Source organism: Dipteris shenzhenensis, chromosome 33 (genome assembly GCF_047967505.1).
Source record: "Dipteris shenzhenensis isolate YYH24624 ecotype China chromosome 33, Dip_SZ_1.0, whole genome shotgun sequence".
Classification (NCBI taxonomy): domain Eukaryota; kingdom Viridiplantae; phylum Streptophyta; class Polypodiopsida; order Gleicheniales; family Dipteridaceae; genus Dipteris; species Dipteris shenzhenensis.
In genome coordinates, this window is record NC_141628.1 from 33,851,679 (window position 1) to 33,872,766 (window position 21,088).

Genomic DNA, 21,088 nt, shown 5'->3' on the forward strand with positions numbered 1-21,088 from the left:
CCCAGGCTTCACAGCGCCACCTGGTGGTATGGGACTCCAGGCTGGATAGGATCTGGTTGGGAGTTCCTGCCAGTAGCTCAGCTCGTGGCTCGGAGGGGACATCTCCTGATTCGGGATCATATCCCGTAGATGTCATGGTTGGGTGGTGAGCAACCTGCTCAGTTTCTCACCTTGTATGTGTTCTTGTGTTTGCTTGCAGATCAGAGGTTTCAGGAGTGCTGGGACGTGTCAGTTGGTATCAGAGCCAACTCCTGCGGTAGGAACTTCTGTTCCAAGAATTCTGGACGATTTGTTCCTCCAAGTATGCCCTAATTTCGAAATTTGTGCTGCAAAGTTTTTGTAGGTTCATCAGTTATGGGAAGTGGTCCCACTTTAGGGAAAAGGTAGGAAGAAGAGAGTGAGGAGGAATTCGAGATTGCTGAAGGTTTAGGTAAGAGAGGGTGTGAGGTGTAGCTAGAAGAGAGTGGAAAGGATTGGAGGCAAGGCGTGAAAGGGGCTGTTGGGTAGACGAAGGGTTGAGGGGAACCCTAGGGGATTCTGTGTTTGGTCAGGGCTGCGCAGTGGTTTAGGTGACGCAGGAAGAAGCTGGAGCGATTCGGCCAGGCAGGTAGGTGCGCCATGGGCTGGAGCGATTCGGCCAGGCAGGGGGGTGCGCCATAGGCTGGAGCAGGGTGCAGCCAGGCTGTTCGGGGAGGCTGATGTGCGAAAAAGCACCACCCTCCAAGTTGGGAGGGTGGGGCAAGAAATAGCATCGACCCTCCAAGGTTAGGAGGGTGTGCATGCTAAAAAAAGCATCAACCCTCCACGTTTGGGAGGGTGGGCTTTTCTAGAAGCATAGCTTCCTAGATTAGCTGCACCATCTCCTTTATAGCCTGGCGAGATCCCAAGCTCAGCCACAGCTTATGCACGTGTGCGCAAGAAGTCCTCTTCACACCTCTACCAGATTTCATCACCTAGGTACGGCTACAACTGCAGCAGATATCGGTACAGTACAGCCTGCAGCGGAACCAGCAGGGGGAGTCTCCGGGTTCACCTACTCGAGCTGATCGACAGCTTAGTACCCCTTCTTCTCGGCCAGCTTCTCTTCTTTCGTCACCTCTTCTTGGGACGGTTTTTTTTCCTCTGCTCCACTCTCTTTCCAGCTTCAATTCCCCCAGTCACTTCTCTCAGTTCGCTACTCTTTTCAGATCAGATTTCAGACATGGCTGATTCTGTCAATCCTGAGTTTGCCATGGGAGATCAGGATTTGGACTACCCTACGGAGGAAGACCAGGGTCTCTACGACGATCTGATTACGAAGATAGCCTTCAGTGCATTCACCACTGCTCTTGATGGACAGTTTGAGCAAGTTAATGCGAATCAAACGGGGTTGACGCAGCAACTCCCAGGGATTCAGACTGCCCTCACACTTCTGACTAGCACTGTTCAGGCACTCACGCATGTGGATGCCATGGCTTCAGTGTTAGGTCCGAACATCACTCTAGATCCTTTTCCCGGAGATCAGAAGTCTCGTACCAAGGAGGTTGTTGACACTTGGTAGCACAAGTGGCAAGTACACTTCCAGTTCCACCCTGTCCACATGACAAGAAAATACAGCTTGCAGCCGGCTTCATGTCAAGAAAGGCTTTGTTATGGTGGACGGAACTCCAAACCAAGCCTGTAACATGGATAGATTTCGAAGGGGTCTTCAAGAAGGAGTTTCTGAAGAAAGAGGACGACTATGATATCATAGGCAAGCTTAAAGCCCTCGATATGTCCAAGCTGAACTTGACTTTTGAGGCTTATCTTCAAAGGTTTCGGGATCTGCAGCCCAGAGCCACAAAGATGGATCCAGTGACCTTGTTAGGTTTCTTTGTGGATGGTTTGCCTGGCTCGTACAAGTTGCAGATCAAGAACAACAAGTGTACCACGTTGCAAGAGGCCATGAATTACGCGAGTATTTATGATGACACCATGGCCAGTGCAAAGGGAACCACAGTTTCCGACACGAGTGGGAAGAACAAACGGAAGTTCTTCCAATCTACCACTGGTACCGGGGAGACAAAGTCTATAGACAACGCCTCCAAGAAACACTTGACTCAGGCGAAGAATGGTCGAGCCCGTTTCCTTCGTACCTTGAAGCTTAAGAAGGAAGGACGTTGCTTCTTCTGTGAGGAGCGGAGCCACACTAAGAATGAGTGTCCAAAGCGCAAGAATCAAAAGCAAGCGCTGGGACCGAAGCTCCAGGCAGGTCCGGGTACCAAAGCCAAGGGAGCGAACCAAGTTTCGATGACAGGTATTTCTGTCAATGTCATTACCTGCCCACTTTCTTGTAATTGCACTTTTAATACTTCGTTATTTGGTTCCCATGATCTTTTCCGAGTTTATGGAGAAGTTAGGGACCAAAGAGTTCACATTCTCTTTGATCCGGGCAGCTCTCACAACTTTGTTAATTACAAATTTATGCAGAAGATGGGGCTGTCCATGATACCTAGCGATCACACCTATGAGGCGCAGCTTCCAACTGGGAAGCAGTTTTGGGATCGCAAGATTGAAGCGCTTCCTATCCGGATTCAAGAATACACTGGGGCTCTTACGTGCTATGTTACGCACTTGGAGCATGTGGACTTGTTAATCGGGATAGAGTGGTTTAAAACCCACGATATTCGGATTGGATGGAAGGAACATACCCTTTCTTTTGTGGATAAGGACACCCAATTTTGTATTCAGTGTGATAATATTCCCTCTTCTCAGGGACCTATTGTATCTGCGATGCAAAAACACTTCTCATTATGATGTCTATCAGTGTGTTTTGATTCCGCTTTCTTCATTTGTTGTCTCTGTAAATAACAAGAATGATTTAAGTGTGTTTGAACACCGTGAATTGAGAATGTTGTTAAACGGTTTCAAGGATGTATTCCCTGCTCAATTGCCGGCATAGTTGCACGAAACGTGCGTTTCGTGGGCAGCAACGGAAACGCCGAAACGGAAACGCCGTTTCGTCAAGAAACGGCGTTTCGTATTTCCTGTTTTTTCAGAAACCCTAAAAACGGGATTTCTTACGAATTTTCGCCGCCTCCCGCATCCTTTGTGCATCCTTCCTCCACTTCTTCAAGCTCTCTCCATCCCATCCTTTGCTCTTGGACCTACCTGTTGGGGTAAAGGCACATTGCCAACCCTTAGTTAAAGAATTAAAGATAGGACACCTATGACTGTCTTAAGACAGTCATAGGGTAAACCTAATCCTAATAAAACATAAGTGAGTTTGTGGTGTGGCTCACTCATCTCTTCACACCCACACTAGTGTGTCTCTCTCTGACTCTCACTCTCTTGCTCCCTTCGTCTACTCTTCCCCCTCTCAACTGGTATCAGAGCCATCGAGCTTTCTCTCCCTCTACCTCATCCTCATCCATACCGTACGGACGTACGGACAGTTCCGTACTGCCGTACGTCGTCCGTACGACCGTACGGACCAGGGCGCATCGAGGGGATACGACGGTCGCGGGCTGCAGGTCTTCTGCGCGGTGCATTTTCGCGGTGTCACCTCTAGGTGTATCGCATTCGTACGGCAGATCTGCAGACTTTCGTCACGGGCGGAGCTGGTCGCTGGTCGAGGGTATTCGTGCACAAGAGCTGCTAGCTGCAGCTCGAGGCACCGCATCCAGCAAGCAGCCAGCAGCTGCTACTAGCTGCTAGGCTTTTTGAGGGCGCAGGGCAGTTAATCGGCGTCAGCTGTACGGACTGTCCGTACAGTCGTACGGACAGCCGTACACAGGTACGGACGACAGTCCTTCACAACCAGGTACGGACGACAGTCCATCTGCAGGTACACTGGGTTGGCGTCGAACCAGCAGGGTACAGAAACAGCAGGACTTGGTTGTTTTTTTTTTGCTGCAAAGTCTCAATTTTTTTTTTTTGGGGAAGCGTGCTGCAAGAAGGACAGAAGTACAGCAGGAGTTTCTATGCATTTACTGAGTGAAATTCTCAGTTTTGGGTGATCTTATCAAAGGGCTTTTGCCTGGATGTGTTTGCAGTATATGCCTTGAGGCAGTGTGTAGCCAGGGAGCACACATTTGCTTTATTTCCGCAGTGCATTTGGTGACATTTGTTGCAGGTCACATTCTTTGTACGCACTTTGAAAATCTCAGTTGAGCCACGCTTGGTCAGGGCGCATCGAGTTTACTCGGTCCCCCCGTTGACAATGCTCAAAAGATTTTCTTCTTGGTGTCTGTACGTTGTGAGTTGTGTTGTTACTGAGTACACAGGGGCAGCCTATGCATTACACATTGTCAGGTACAAGTGTCAGAGAGATTTCATATTGCATGCTACCTCAGTGTTGAGGTGTTCTCCACTTGATTCAGGTGTCAGATCAAGGGGCTTTTGCCCAGACTTTGTTTGATAGCACTTGGGTTACCGACAGAGATCTTCAGATGCATTTTCTCCCCTTGGTATAAGGGTGATTGCTTGGGATTTATCTCATTTACTGTTGCAGGTTTTGTGACAGGCTGAAGGGTCATTTACTGTTTTTTGGGGTGTTTGTCAAGTGGTTTCTGCAATTTGAGTCAGTGTCATACCTCATCTGAGGTGGGAGAAGTGATCAGTACAGTCAGTACAGCAGTGTTTACAGCAGTGTTGGTGGTTTTGTCAGATAATTATTCACTGTTAAGCTCTTGTTGAGCAGCAGCAGCAGTCTGAAATTACTGTTTTTATGCCTCTTTGAGCTCAGAACAGTTTGTCAGAAGGTACAGTATTTGCAGGGACATTTACTGTTTTGCTGCAGATTTCACTGACAGTAAAAACAGCACCATTGAGAGTGCTTCTGGCTCTTGAATAGAGCAGGCTTTTCTGAGAAATCAGAACTTTTATTCAGTCTTTTTTTTACTTCCAGGGAGTCAGGTACTTTCCTCATCTGATATGGCATCAGGAGGAGGTGATTCTTCAATTCTGAACATAAAGAAACTGGAAGGAGCACATAACTATGCATTATGGGCAGAACAGTGCTTGAATGTCCTTCTGTTAAAGAAGATTGCTAAGCCCATAAGGGTAAAGGGTGTCAAGCCATCTGATATGGCAGCTGATGACTGGGAAGAGCTTGATTTGTCCGCGAGGGCAGCTATCATGCTTACTATTTCAGACACTCTTGTGTTCAATGTACAGGCTGAAAAGACCTCTTATGGTCTATGGCAAAGACTAGAAGAATTATATGCCCAAAAGAGCTCAGCCAGTAAGGTTTATTGGCTGAAGAAGCTGGTTGATCTTCGCATGAAGGAAGGTACAGCTATGACCTCACACTTGAGTGAGTTCAATGCTATCTTTACACAGCTGATTGCACAGGGGTTGAACCTTGATGAGGAGTTCAAGGCTACTTTCTTGTTGTGTACTCTTCCTGAGAGTTGGGACACTTTCAAGACCACCCTGTCAAACTCAAATGCCACTCTTATTTATGCTGATGTAGAGAGCTCTCTTCTTATGGAGGAGATGAGCAGGAAGAATAATGCGGGCAGCAAGTCTTCAAGTGCTTTGCAGGTACAGGACAGAGGCAGGACTCAGCAGAAGGGGAGATCTGCTAGTAAGTCCAAATCCCGTAGTCAGTCCCGTGGCAAAAAGGACATTGAATGCTTTTATTGTGGCAAGAAGGGACATGTGAAGTCGAAGTGCTTCAAGTTCATACGGGATCAGAAAGCCAAGAAGGCTGAAACAAAGGATGCAGGAATTGCAAGCAAAGGCAAAGGCAAGGCCAAGGCAGATGACTTGGATGCAGTGAATGTTGCAGCAGAGGACAGTGACAGTGACATACATGATGTGTTATGCTCTTCTGCTGTAATAGCACATGCTTTGGTTATTGATGGCCATGACATGCACACCTGGCTCTTGGATTCAGGTGCTTCTTTTCATGTTACACCTCATAGGGAGTGGTTTACTTCCTACACAGGTACTCATGGTGTTGTTCATCTTGGGAACAACTATGCATGTCAGATTGCAGGGATTGGCAGTATACAGATAGTATTTCCTGATGGACAGTCATTTATGCTTGATGGTGTTCGCCATGTGCCGCAAATCAAGAAAAATCTGATTAGCACTGGCTTATTAGATGACAGTGGTTACCACACCACATTTGGGGATTCCAAATGGGTGATTACTGATGGCCAGACTGTAGTGGCTGAGGGTTTTAAGAGTGATACCTTGTACCCTCTTTATGTTTCCAGTGTGGGTAATCATGTTGTTGCCATAACCGAGCTGCCAAAGGTTTCATTGTGGCATAGCCGGTTGGGACACATGTCTGTTAAAGGAATGCAAGAACTGTCACGTTTGGGTTATCTGCCGCCTCTCTCTTTTTCAGATTTGCCTACTTGTGATCATTGTATTTTTGGCAAGCATTCTGTGACTCCTCATAAGAGGAGATCTCCCCAGATTAGAGCACCACTTGATCTAGTGCACACTGATTTGTGTGAGATGCCACAGTTATCACTAGGGGGTGCCAAATATTTTATTACTTTCATTGATGATGCCACACGTAAGGTGTGGGTCTATTTCTTGAAGCATAAGGGAGATGCCCTAGATGCTTTCAAGAGGTTTGTCGCTCAGGTTGAAAATCGGACAGGTCGTAGGCTGAAATGCCTCAGATCCGATAATGGGGGTGAGTATGTGTCACATGCTTTTGTGCAGTTTTGCCAAGCTAAGGGCATCAAACAGGAACTCACAGCCCCTCATAATGCATCTCAAAATGGTGCAAGTGAGCGGATGAATCGAACTATTCAGGAGAAGGTTCGATGTATGTTGTCTTATGCTGCATTACCCCATGGCTTTTGGGCAGAAGCCGTGCAAACAGCAGTTCACATTATTAACAGGTCACCAAATAAGGCTTTGGAGTTGAAAGTGCCAGAGGAGGTGTGGTCTGGCAAGCCACCCTCATATAAGCACTTACGGGTATTTGGCTGCGAGTGCTTTGCTCATGTACGCAAAGATCTCCGCACCAAACTGGATCCAAAGTCTATCAGATGCATCTTTATGGGATATGGTGACGAAGGTGAAATGGGGTACAGGTTATGGGATCCCGTTAAACGGAAGATTATACGCAGCAATGATGTCATCTTTAAAGAAGATAGTGTACACAAGGAACCCGTGCAACCTGTGGAATACAGGAGGGTTATTTATGATGATGTTGGACAGCAAAGAATGCCCATTTATATGCAGCAGCAGCCTGCTGCAGATCACCCTGTTCAAGAGGGTATACAGGCTGAAAATCAGCCAGATAATTTTGCCAATGATGCACCACTGGATGTGCCAACAGATGGGGCTGTAGAACAGCCAGATATGGTGGTACAGCCACCCGTCATGCATGAAGAACAGGCTGGACAGCAGCCTAATCCGGAACATTTTGTGAGGAGGAGCACCCGTGCACAACGGCCTCCTGCCAGGTTTGTTCCAGGAGCCAATAATGTGGCTGATTTTATTATGCTGACAGATTGTGGTGAGCCTTCCAGCTTCAAGGAAGCTATGGGAAGAACAGAGAAAAAGAAGTGGGAGAAAGCCATGCAGTCAGAAATGGACTCCCTACTTCAGAATGATACATGGGACTTGGTGCAGTTACCTGCAGGCAGAAAGGTTTTGCCATGCAAATGGGTTTACAAAGTCAAAGTGGATTCAAATGCTTTACCTCGGTATAAGGCCAGATTGGTTGCCAAGGGATTTAAGCAGGAGAAGGGCATTGACTTTGATGAAATTTTTTCACCTGTAGTCAAGATGACTACTTTGAGAGCAGTGTTGGCTCTTGTTGCTCATGATGACATGGATTTATGTCAGATGGATGTGAAGACAGCTTTTATTCACGGAGATCTCCATGATGAGATCTATATGAGTCAGCCAGAGGGATATGCTGTTAAAGGGAAAGAGCAGCTTGTGTGTAAGCTCAAAAGGAGCTTGTATGGACTCAAGCAGGCGCCAAGAGAATGGTACAAGAAGTTTGATGCCTTCATGCAGTCCCAAGGGTATCATCGGTGTGAGACCGATCATTGCTTGTACACCAAACGGGCCAAGGATGGTAGTTTGATGCTACTCATTCTATATGTGGATGACATGCTTATTGCCAGTAAATCTCAGCATGAGATTAGTGCTTTGAAGAAACAACTGCATAAGTCTTTTGACATGAAAGACTTGGGTGATGCAAATCATATTCTTGGCATGCGTATTACTCGTGACAGGTCCAAGGGACTTTTGTTTCTGTCACAGAAAGAGTATATTGACAAAGTACTGCAGAGGTTTAAAATGGAGGGGGGGAAGTCCATTAGTACCCCGTTGCCTCCACATTTAAAACTCAGCAGTAAGGACAGCCCCAGATCAGATGATCATAAGGCTGAAATGGCCAAGGTTCCGTATGCATCTGCAGTTGGATCTTTGATGTATGCCATGGTTGCCACTCGTCCGGATATTGCTTTTGCGGTGGGAGTCATCAGCAGGTATATGGCAAATCCAGGCAAGCGGCATTGGGAAGCAGTGAAAGGTGTCTTGAGGTATCTCAAAGGTACCAAAGACTTGTGCATATGCTATGGTAGGCAGGATGCATTGGTGCATGGTTTTACAGATTCAGACTATGCAGGGAATGCAGATAACCGGAAGTCTACTACCGGTTATATTTTCACATTTGCAGGAGGTGCTATATCATGGGTGTCTCGGTTGCAGAAATGCGTTGCACTGTCAACCACAGAAGCTGAATATGTTGCAGCCACTGAGGCTTGCAAGGAAGCAATATGGCTTACTCGGCTGGTGGGAGATTTGGGCATTACAGGAGATATGCCAGTTTTGCATTGTGATAGTCAGAGTGCTATCATGTTGGCAAAGAATCCGGTCTTTCATCAGAAGACCAAGCACATAGAAGTGAAATATCATTTCATCAGGGAGGTACTGGAAGACAAGCGTCTTGAGCTTGTGAAAGTACATACTGATGATAATCCTGCAGATTTGCTCACTAAGAGCTTGCCTACAGAGCGGTTTGCACATTGCCGCCACATCATGGGATTAGGATGAGACCATTCTTACTTTATGGTCTTGTATACAGTAACTGTATATTGCTGTAATTTTTATTCTTTTCTCCCCTTTAGGCACATTGGCCTTTAGGTGGGAGGTTGTTGGGGTAAAGGCACATTGCCAACCCTTAGTTAAAGAATTAAAGATAGGACACCTATGACTGTCTTAAGACAGTCATAGGGTAAACCTAATCCTAATAAAACATAAGTGAGTTTGTGGTGTGGCTCACTCATCTCTTCACACCCACACTAGTGTGTCTCTCTCTGACTCTCACTCTCTTGCTCCCTTCGTCTACTCTTCCCCCTCTCACTACCCTCACCTCCATCCTTCTCTGAGCTCTCTCCATCCTCTTCATCCTTTGCTCCATCTTCTCCATCCTGCAAGCTGCAGCCTGCAGCTTGGCAGCCTGCTCTCCTGACTCCATCCCTCCATCCTTCTTCTCTCCATCCTCTCTTTAATCTTACCTTCTACCTCTCCATCCTCCTCCTCTCCATTCTCCTTCACTTCTACCTCTCCATCCTCTCCATCCTCTTTTACCTCTATCTCTCCATCCTCCTTCTACGGTCTACCTCCCATCCTTTCTCACGAGTCACTTGTGACCTCTCCATCCTCCTTCTCACCTCTCCATCCTCCTCAATGCCGAGAGATGCTTATTGGGTCCATGTCTCCCTCCTAGATAGTTATAAAGGAGGCGGTGGCTCCAAGAAGTGGAGATGCAACTATTGCGGCATAAGCAAGACGGGGTCTGTCACACGGGTGAAAGACCATCTAGCAGGTGTTCCCTGCAAGGATGTAGGACCTTGTGAGTTCGTGCCTACTGCAGTGAAAGGTGGCCTAACAGAATGGAAGCGTGTGCGTATGGCAGCCTTGGTTGCAAAAAGTGGAGGACAAGGGCTGCAAGATGAAGAAGAGGCTGCTGACACTGAGCCATTGGATGATGTCAGCACATTGGGTTCTGCAAAGAGAAGTAGAGGGGCATCAACTACATCGAGCGCGGGTCCTAGTGCCACAAGAACACCCTTGCCACATGGATCAATTAGTGTGGATGCTAGTGCGGGGAAAAGAGGATCACTGCAAAGGTCTAGCATTCAAGCACGCTTGCAAAAGCAAGCAGTGAAGGAGGCCACTAGTGAGCTCACAAAGCTCTTCATACAATGTGCAATACCCTTTCATGTGGCGAAGACTACACGATGGAGGAAGGCCATGAGAGACGTAAGCCGCATTGGGTATGAATGGGAAGGGCCTACATATGAGGCCTTGCGGACAAGAGAGCTAAGAAGAGAGAGGGAATGTGTGGAAGACCAAATGAAGCCCTTGAAAGAGACTTGGAAAAAATATGGATGCACACTCTTATGCGATGGATGGTCAGATGCACGCAAGAGGAATGTGTACAATATTTTAGTGTCTTCTTGCAAGGGAACCATGTTCTTGAGAGCCATAGACGCTTCCACTGCAGGTACAGTGATTACAGGGCTGTATATTTGGGAGCATTTACGGGCAGCCATTATGGAGATAGGTGTTGAGTATGTGGTGCAGGTGGTGACAGATAATGGCAGCAATTGTGTGTCAATGGGTGCCATGTTAGAAGATGAGTTCCCTAAGATTGTGTGGACACCCTGTGCCTCACATTGCCTTGATCTTTTGATCGAGGACCTAGGGAAGATACCTTGGATTGATGCCATCTTCTCCACAGCCCGCAGTATCGTGAAGTTTGTCACGAAGAGACCCAAAGTCCTCAGCATCTATCGGGCTTACAGTGACCTTGAGCTATTGAAACCTCCAACCACAAGGTTTGCTTACATGTTCATAGTGGTGGAGAGGCTTGTGCGAGTGTTTCGCATGATCATGGATGAGTCTTGGTGGAATCAGGCGGAGGCATTAATCAAATCGATTAATCCTATCTACACGGTGCTTCGCATCACAGACATGGAGGGAAGCACATTAGGGCTCTTGTACGAGTTTATGGACAAGATTGGAGAGGCCCTCAACAGAAACACTTCCCTATCGCCTGATAAGTAAGACTTTTTACTTTTGTAATATGTATAATTATTGCAGTTACTAAATGGCAATTTGTTATCATGAAGCCTGGAATTTTCAGATATATATTATGTATGTACTATTATCTATAGTCTATGAATTTTGCATGCATAATGCATTCTAATTTCTTGTGGCATGATTTAGGGTTGAGTCCATCCGTGCTATATGGAATAAGCGGTGGAATTGGTTCCACCGCCCAATCCATGCGGTGGCACATGTATTGCATCCGCTCTGGCGCAGTCAAGAGCAATATGAGAATGACGAGTTGGAGGAGGGGATGCAACAATATCTACAAAATTGGACGGGTGGTGACTTGGAGATGCAACGAAGACTGAAGGATGAACTTCTATTGTTCCGCAATCACAGCCTCTCCTTTGGTCGACCTACAGCTAGGCTCCGAGAGACAGTTGCAACCTGTCTCTCGGTGGGAAAGTATTCAATGTCCAGACTCCATAGATGATCATGATTCATGGTCCACAAATTTCATGATCATGATTCATGACTCATGACTCATGAGTCATGCAAGACTCAAAATAAAAGCACCCATGGATGATATAAAAAAAAGCAGCAGGACTACTGATCATCTGCATCATCCATGGACTCCTCGTCATCGTCATCCTCTGCGTCCTCAGATAAGTTCGAGGCATCTGTGTCACTGTCTGAAGAAGAATCATCAACATCAGGATCAGGACCATCGGGTGCAAGTGAACTAGCACCATCTCCAGATGGTTGAGTGTATGATCGTGTGTGGTGTGCTGGTGCTGACAGCCCTGATACAACATGGTGTATATGTCCAGCTCCTCCCGTGGGATATCTGGTATGACCTCCATCTTCTCCACGTCCACCTTGTCTACATTCACTTGGCGAGGTTCGGGGCAGCCGGCGGTGAACTCAAGGAGACGGAGGTTGCAATGACAAAACACCAACCGCTCCAATTGAGCCGTGCTCAATCTGTTCCTCTTCTTTGTGTGAAAGAGGGCCCAAGTGCTCCAGTTCCTCTCACAAGGACCGGAACTGCAGTCCTGTGAGAGAACACGTATAGCAAGGCGTTTCTGCCATAAGCCAATTAAGCCGAGATAAGTATCAGGAACTTGATAACTTTAAACATATTTGTAGTAGATAAAACTTCAAATTACTTAACGACTAAGCTGCAACTAGTGGCGTTGGAACTTGTCTCTTAGACTCTTACCAAAGTAGGAGTACAGGTTTCAAGTTTCAAGTTTCAACTTGTGTGCTAAGTTTAAACTTTTAAGTACTTCAAACTTCTAAATTTCAGATTCTTGTAATGCCAAACTTGTTAGTCATGACTCATGATACATGTTGATTTCAGATTATTAAAGCATCATTCAAGAATTTAGAATCATAGAGGCATGAATCATGAATGATGCATTGATGCTTTAAGGCTGAAGCCTGAAGCTTCAGCCTTCAAGTATAGATAATTGTAATTTGTATTATGTATGATTTGCACTCTATTGATAATTATATTATGTATAAAAAATAAATTTTTATACATAAATTGTATCATATTGCCGTTTCTTCCGTTTCCGTTTTGACGGGGCCCGGAAACTCCGTTTCTTCCGTCTCTTCCGTTTCCGTTTCGGCTGGTAACTATGACTGCCGGAAGGTTTACCTCCAGAACGCGCAGTAGATCATCGCATAGACTTAGTACCTGGGGATCAACCTATTAGTGTACCACCTTATAGGATGAGCCCGCTTGAGGAGGATGAGTTAGCTTCACAGCTACAGGATTACCTGAATATGGGTTATATACGCCCAAGTAAATCACCTTGGGGAGCACCTGTCCTCTTGAGGAAGAAGAAAGATTCTACATGGAGAATGTGTATAGATTATAAACGATTGAATAAAGTGACAATTAAGAATTGATACCCTCTACCTCCTTCCGATGATCTGATAGACCGTTTGGCCGGAGCGAAGTATTTCACTAAGATTGATTTGCGTATGGGTTATCACCAAATCCGTATCTATGCTAAACACATAGATAGAACCGCATTCCGAACTAGGTATGGCCACTACGAGTTTCTTGTATTACCTTTTGGTTTGACCAATGCTCCTGCCACCTTCCAGCAAATGATGAACGATTTGTTCCGAGATTTTCGGGGCAAATTCGTTATAGTGTTCTTAGATGACATCTTGGTATATAGCCGAACGCTTGAGGATCACATAGGGCACCTCCGGATTGTTTTAGTTATTCTAAGACAGCATAAGCTCTATGCCAAGATGAGTAAATGTGACTTCTTTATGCAGGGATCATTTACTTAGGACACAAGATTTCTTCTAAAGGTATTAGCATTGATCAAGATCGTATCCAGAAGGTTTTAGAATGGCCTATTCCTCAGACTGTGAAACAACTTCGTTCTTTCCTAGGATTTACGGTATTTCTACGGAAGTCTGTGCGTGATTATGTGACTAGTATGTCATGTGCACGGATTAGTATCTGACGTGTACTAGGTACACAAGACTAGCTCAGGTAGCCTGGGGAGGCTTAGAGCTAGGCAGGCTTGATTCTCGGGTTGAGTGGCAAGGGTACGAACCAATTAGAGGTCTTCGCTATTTTTGGCGCTTGAGGCCCGAGTCTATAAAAGGGGCCCAGGGGTTCAGTTCTCAGGGAGCCGATGGGAGCAAGTTTCGTTCCCAGGTGCTAGGTCTGATCCTGGATTGAGTCGCGGACGCGCGCCTGCATCTTAGCGTAGCCCAAGGCCCAGTAGCAGATCCCAGGCTTGACAGTGCCACCTGGTGGTATGGGACACCAGGCTAGATAGGATCTGGTTGGGAGTTCATGCCAGTAGCTCAGCTCGTGGCTCAGAGGGGACATCTCCTGATTCAGGATCATATCCCATAGATGTCATAGTTGGGTGGTGAGCAGCCTACTCAGTTTCTCACGTTGTATGTGTTCTTGTGTTTGCTTGCAGATCAGAGGTTTCAGGAGTGCTGGGACGTGTCAATGAGGCACACGGTTTGCTTTCAAAGCCAGCACACATGCAGAACGACGTTCTAGTATGTACTTGATTTCATTAATTTGAGCCTTTATAACATGCTGTGAAGAGAATCTGCTCTTCATGTGTCTCAAGAAATGCAAGATTGGAAGGAAAGTGCATTCTTGAAAGGCAGAAGGGGAAGTGTGGATGCTTCTTCAAATGTCAGAAGCAAGTTGTTGGAAGGTGATTATGGACAGGGTGTACTAAAGCCAGAAGAGTACTTGCTTGAGAACTCAGTGAGCATTCATGATCCAAGTTATCTGAAGATATTCTTGGGATTTTATTTCTCGAGATGGTTCTTTTGTTGCAGAGGGACGACGGATTGAAACTCACCCTGAGAGCATGGTGTCAAGAAGACTCCAGGTTGTTCACGCATTATGAGACAACTGGAAGATGGCGGCATCTGGATTGCTCGAGTTCGAAGGCAGGAACGTGACTGAAGATGGTGGTGCCATTTTGTGCTACCTTGGATGGACCTATGTACCACGATGGTTTTGTTTGTGCAGGACACGACCTGGAGGAGCAAGAGCCACTGTTGAAAAGCCAGGAATCAGAATCAACACCGGATTGTTCCAAGAGGGTTTTCATGGGAGCTGCTAGAGCAACTTCATCGACAAGTCGGCATTGGGCCGAGATGTGTCGGTGAGGGGGGGTGTTGGAAACGTCACCTCCCCATCTGTAAGCCCCCAAATGAGGAGAGCATGGGGGAGGGAGACCTAGAGCAAGATCTGCCCAGAGAAAAGGGAAAGAGGGGACTGCATGGCCAGCACCTCACAGCAAACAGGTATGGATGGCATCAGCAGCATATAAGGAACAGTACGGAGGTATTGAAGTGGCTGTACGGAACTAAAAATTGCCTGGCGAGAGGCAAAATGAACAGGCTTGGATGCACCTGTTTGTTGCAGGTCTAGAGGCCAGAAAGAAGGCCCTGCAGGACAGACAAGAGAGCAGGGGTGGTGGCCATGGCAGGCCAGCTACCTGGCCTTGGAACTGCCCAGGGGAGGGGTCTTATATAGGCCTCCTCCCTTGGGGCCTGACAGCAGCCCAAAAAGGGCCGACCAAGCCAACCAGCAAGTCAGCCAAGCAGGTCGGCCACATGGTCCTGCAAAAGATCTGAAATGGAGAGCCCCCAATCAGTTTTTGGGGGGCCAGAAAAGTCAGCCAGCAGGGTGTTGGTCGGTGGGTTTTGTGGGGGCATCTGCCCCTATAAAAGGGCCCCTTTCGGGCCTCATATCTCATCCAGCAGGACAGCAAGAAGCTGAGCAGAAAGGAGCATTAAAAACTCCTTCCTTGTGCCTACATCCAGGTGGAGAAGGAAGGACCAGAGGCGCTGCAGACTTAGCTCACAGGGCTGAACCCTAGGCTGCTGTCTACCAGGGCAGCAAGGTGCTGAGATCTTTGTACAGAGAGTCTACATACCCTCGAGCTGGAGCATGCAGGCTCAGAGATCTAGAGGTACCAGGCAGATAGTAGGAGAACCTTTGGCAAGATCAGAGGATTCAGTGTTGGCTTCAGTGTTGTGAGAATTCAGTCTTCAGCAGATGTTGCCCTTGATTTAGTGGCTGAGCATGGATTTCTTGGACAGATATTTGCAGATCTTTGCAGTTAGTCTTTGTAGGGTAGATTTGTGCATTTAGCACAGTGTTGCTGGGCATTCACATTTGCAAAAACTTTGCTGCCATTTTTTGGCCTAACATTTGCGAATTTGCAGTCAGTTTTTGAGCAGCAAGCCTGGAGGCTTTGACATTTGCAGAGCACATTCTTTTTGGGGATTTTTACAATGGCAAACAATGATTTTCTTGGAATACTCTCGGCTGAGAACAAGCTGGATGGCACCAACTATCGATGTGGTCGTACATGGTGTGCTACTTGGTTGCCAAGACTTCGGGTGGCATTGATGCAAAAATAGAGGCCATACCTGCCTCTCAGGCACAGGCACCTACTGCACTACGCATTGTGCTACCATTGCTACATCTGGATCACCTACCAGTGCTGCTACAGTGCCTCCACATGCAGGATCAGATCCAACTGCATCAAAGAGATAAACAGGCACATGCCTTCACTGTTTATCTTGGAAGAGGACCTCACAGAAGGCACACCACGCCGGATTTGGGATTGTTGTATGATAATAAGCCTTCACTAGTTATGCATCCTTTTACAAACAGTGACTGGGCTGGTCGTTACCACATGCAGGTGTCTCACAATGGCAACCATTTCATGCTTGGCTCTTCATCATTTCTTGGTTCAGCACAAAGCAGCCTATAGTTGCTAGTTCTAATTGTGGAGCTGAGTACAGGGCAGCCTTCACAGCTACTATCGAGTGTGTCTAGCTCTGCAAGGTACTTGCAAATCTTGATGTCAGCCAAGTATCTTTTACCACGATCTACACTTAACAGCCCGAGTGCTTTGGCCATTGCACATAATCCTGTCTTACATGTGAGTACCAAGCACATTGAGGCTCACAATCACTATGTACGAGAGCGATTGTCAGCTAGAAATATGCAGTTCTCCTATGTTCCAACGGAGGATAGCTTAGCAAATCTCTTCACGAAGGCTCTGCTGTGACCCAAGTTTGAAGCTTTTCAGCAAGCTTTACACTTGGTACCTTTTGTCACGTGATTCTGCTCTCCCTATACTATTGTGCATTGCTTTATCCATCACGAATGAACATTTAGTTTCCAGATATTCCTGAAATGTATCCAAGATGCTTCAGCCATACCATGGAGGAGGGTTTGTTGCCACTTTAGCCCTAGTAGGGCCTTGTAGGCTAGTTACAACACTTGGTCCATTTGGGACACCTAGAGGTTAGTCCTAGTTAGCTATCTTAGGACAATTAGTCCTTAGTTAGTTGGGCCATATAGTTGCCACTATTGTACTCTCATTATCCATTTGCAAGTACACTCCATTGCTTGTCTGCTCACTTGCATACCAGCTTCCTTCCATTGCACTCCACATCTAACAAGTAACACTACAGGGGGAATTTGTTAGATTATGAAGAGTGTGTTGTGAAACTATTCTTGGGACACATTTCCCCTTTGGTTAGGAGGTTTTTCAAATTTCCCCCAAGGGTTAGTATTAGGATTAGCGTGCCCATGCAAAGGATACATATCCTCATGTGCAACTCAACTATCCATATGGCACTGATCGTGGGAGAAAGTAAAAAGACATGCTGGCTGTTGTCCGGCCTGCTTCTAGAGAAGCCGCACACTGCTTAGGGAATATCAGAAACAAGGGCCAACAACCAGGGTAGGGACTATACAAACAACAGATGCCTCGATCTAAGAATGTGTAGAATACACCTGCAGGCCAAGCGTTGCAGAAACGTGCACACGGTCATCCGAGAACCCATAGTCCCTCGCTCCCATGTGGCACACAAGGTATAGATGATACCGTACCAATTTCTAAATGGCAATGAGGTGGCTACTGGAGGTACCTGCTGGCTTCCCATTACCAAACTTAATCCAAGAGTAATGCTGGAAAACATGTCTTAAACACTATACCCAAGTGAGGATACAGACCCAAATTACTGGATGGAGGAATTGAGTCTTGCACCACGATCCAGGACCTTTGTCCAACAATCATGTAGGTTGGCAAGACCATCTCGATCAAATAGGCATGATGCCCCTCTGTTAAACAGGCTTCCATGCCCCAAGTGAAGTCCCGCTGCATCCTCTTTATCTGAGCCACGATCCACAGGGCCCCCTGGACTGTTCACACCTAACTGAGGGGCCCAATAAAATATAAGAAAGAAATGCATGTTCTGCCCACATGACAGCCCCTCTCAGTCCCTTCCACCTACTGGTTTGACTCCCCTTGTCCTCCTCATATGATGAGGACTCTCAAGTGGGAGTTGGCCTACCTATAAGTTCAAACATCACTTTCCTTTGTATAAGTCGATCTCTGATCAGATGGCTGACATACACCTCCTAGCTTCAAATCCACCTCCCTCTTAGATCGCTACCAAGTTGGAGGATCTCGACATGCACCCTAGCATGCTAATACCTTGCTAAATCTCATAGGGCAGAAGAACGGAGGACCAATGGAAGAATCTTGAAGCAAAAGGAAAAAATTAATGTAGATCCAACTTCAATAGACAAGCGTGCACAATAATCCCTCGCAAACGAACACTCAGATCTGAGATCAAAGACAGAAGTACAGCTAAAACACTTCACTGTGTGTGGTGCCGAAATAGGCCAAAACCTTACAAGAAGATGCTCCCTTGGAGTCCCAACACCTGCACACAATTATTGCCCTGGATGCTTCTTGTTGAGCTCAAGATCAGCTTCAAGTCTGCCTCACAGTGCTCAGCTAGGTTCTCCCCATGTAGAGTGCCAGTGACTACTTGCACAAGCAGGGAATAAGGGGCTTAGTGCCCTCTTCATATAGAGGAGGGGACCTCAGTCTGTTCCCCTCCAGTCTGCTGGCTGACAAGCAAGAAACCAGGGCCACTGCACAGACCAGCAGGTCTGAGAACCTGCTGACCAGACAGCCTAGGCCACCCCTGGGCTGGGTAATAAATGCCCCACAGCCCACCATTCATGCCCACATGTGGGCCCACCATAGGCCAATTTTATGCCCCCTGTGGTGGGGCTCTTTCCGCAGCAGATCTGCCAACCCTTGTTTGTGTGGACCTTGCTGCCATCCTCTGCAGCTAATTCCACCTCTCCAAGCTTGCTTTGCTTTGCTGCTCCATATGCTACTGCATGCTGCATTGAATACAGCCATGACCTCATTGCAGCTCTCTTGGATGATCCTTTCCACCCAGGTGAGCCCATGTGGCATCTTCTTCTCATGCCACATGGCAGCTTCTCTGATCCACGCATGCTAGGCATCTTCATGGCAGCTTCTCTGATCCACCCATCCTATTCAGGTACCATACCCTTATGTTCTCCTCATTTGTCGGCTCACATGGGACAAAGAACCATCTACTGAAAGATGGAAATTCTTAAAAAACTCTAGGTAGCACACTAGAGTTTTCTTGGAACGCGCAGGTGCATGCAAGACATGCAGTTGTCAGCTGCGCTCTCTCTCTCTCTCTCTCTCTCTCTCTCTCTACATGTACGAGTACATGTGTGCATGCCCACAAACCTGTGCGTGCCTATGTGCTTCAGAAGTACTCAGAACAAGAAGTCTCACCTTATCCTTGGAGCCAGCACTGTTACCAGTATTTCGTATCTTTACCTCTGTTATCCAGCCTTCAGGAAGCCAATCAGGTGAACCAACCAGGTCCACCCTTCGACGGCCAGATTGTATTGCCACTAAATCACCCTTTTTCTCTGGAATTGCTAATTCTAGTAATTCGTTCTTCGGCACAAGGCCAGGGGATCGAACATTTACTTCTTCTTGATTAACATTCTGAGTTTCAAACCCATCTCCGTTTTTGCCATCATTTCCAGAGGCTGTCTCGACATCCATCTCTTGAACATCTTGCTGATATTGATTCTGAACAGGATCCGTATCTAGATTTATGGTGGAAGGATTCACCTGCTCTGTAAACGGCTCTTGTGCATCAGCCATATCCTGTACTGGTCGCAAACCTGCAGTGTCTTCCCCAAGAAGATGAGAGTTGTCATCTTCTCGACCCTGCACTGACTGTGAAGAACAAATTCCCCCTTCTTTCCCCTCTTCAGACAGCACCAAACACGCTCCGTCTGCTTTTGCATTAAGGGTTTGGGACCCAAGAGTAGACTGAGGCATCTCACCTGCTTTCTCTTGCCTAGGCATTTCAACTAAAGTAACGTCCTGCGCTGGAAAAGAAAGCCCATCAGGTCCGACTGCAAGTTGACCCATAACCCGTACATTGGAATCTCCAGAATGAGGTTGAGAACAAACAGCTTCGACGGTCCTTGTCGCGTCGACGACGTCCATGTCGGCCTCTTCCCTTGGCGCGATTGCCTTGCCTTCACTTAGTAAATTGTACCTAGCAGACCAAGTTTTGATCGTTCTTTTCATATCCTCGAGGAATGTCGTGAATGCATCTCTACTTTTTGTCTCAAATGAATTATCCTGCGAATTGGTAACCAAGGTTGTTCCATATGCATCAGGTTCGAAAATAACTTCATTCAAAGGCTTCTCTTCGAGGCTGGTGATGCTCGTTCCTCGCTCGAAGGAACAGCCCTGTGAAAACCAATCCTGCAATTGGCCCAACTTACCTTCCTCATACCGGTCACCTGGCATCACGTGACCACTGGCCGAAGAGGACTGAAACGAATCCGAAGGCAACGGAAAATCACTCATCTCCCTGCTGGGCAAAACGTCCACAGAAACGGAGGGCGTTCCAATCGACAAGGATGTGCGCAGATCTGGGTTCTCAAATGCAGAGGTTTCTAAACTCTGAGCGGCGGTGTTATATCTAGCACAAAGGAGCTCGATTGTTCTCGTCATGTCCTGCAAAAATTCTCGGACGGCCTCCATGGGGTTCTCACGGCTGGGAGGAGAGCCGGCTCGAAAACTCGAGCCCATCATTCTGAAAGAACGCTGTCTGTGGGAAAGAGATACAAAGCCGAGCTGCGATGCGGAAAGAGGAGTGGGGGTGTCAATGGCAAGGATGTTGGGAGAGGGGAAGAAGTTCGACCATGCCGAAGGCTGCTAAGGACTGATCTGGGGGAGCTGAGTTTACAGAGTTAGGGCATGGAATGGAGGCGGTGTGCAGAAAAACACCATGGCCGACTCCCTCGCCCCAGTCATTGAGTTGGAGAAGATGACCGGAACCTGTTCCACTCCCCTCCCGTGTGAACACGACCTCGACACCTGTCCCCGGGAATCGCCCCTGGGGTCACCATTCTGGACCTATGGAATGATGGTTTTCCTTTGAGACAAGTCATTTTGACTTGTTTAGGCTGCTATTAAGTGTAATTATAGTGGTAATTGTACTCAGTTGGAACTTTACGGCTCGGTTGTGGTACCCCATGTTATTCCCCCAAGCATAACTTCTCTTTCCTTTTGCAAGGCATGAGTGGCATTGCCACCTTGTTTTTTTGCTCCCTAGCGTCAACCGCCCGCTCCAAGTTTCGGAGGCTTACTTTCTCACCAGGACACTGCTCCAGCTCAAA

The 21,088-nt window shown here is 47.1% G+C and overlaps 1 protein-coding gene across 1 annotated transcript in view; it reads right to left on the reverse strand.

Annotated features, from left to right (window-relative positions):
• The window catches only part of LOC147880009 (uncharacterized), a 33,522-nt gene extending 12,782 nt beyond the window's left edge, over positions 1-20,740 (reverse strand). The window contains exon 1 of the mRNA XM_087372078.1: positions 19,173-20,740. Coding sequence (XP_087228204.1) covers positions 19,173-20,501 — 1,329 coding nt within the window. The 5' untranslated portion in view covers positions 20,502-20,740. The remainder of the gene's footprint in view (positions 1-19,172) is intronic.
• Positions 20,741-21,088: the final 348 nt, after the last annotated feature.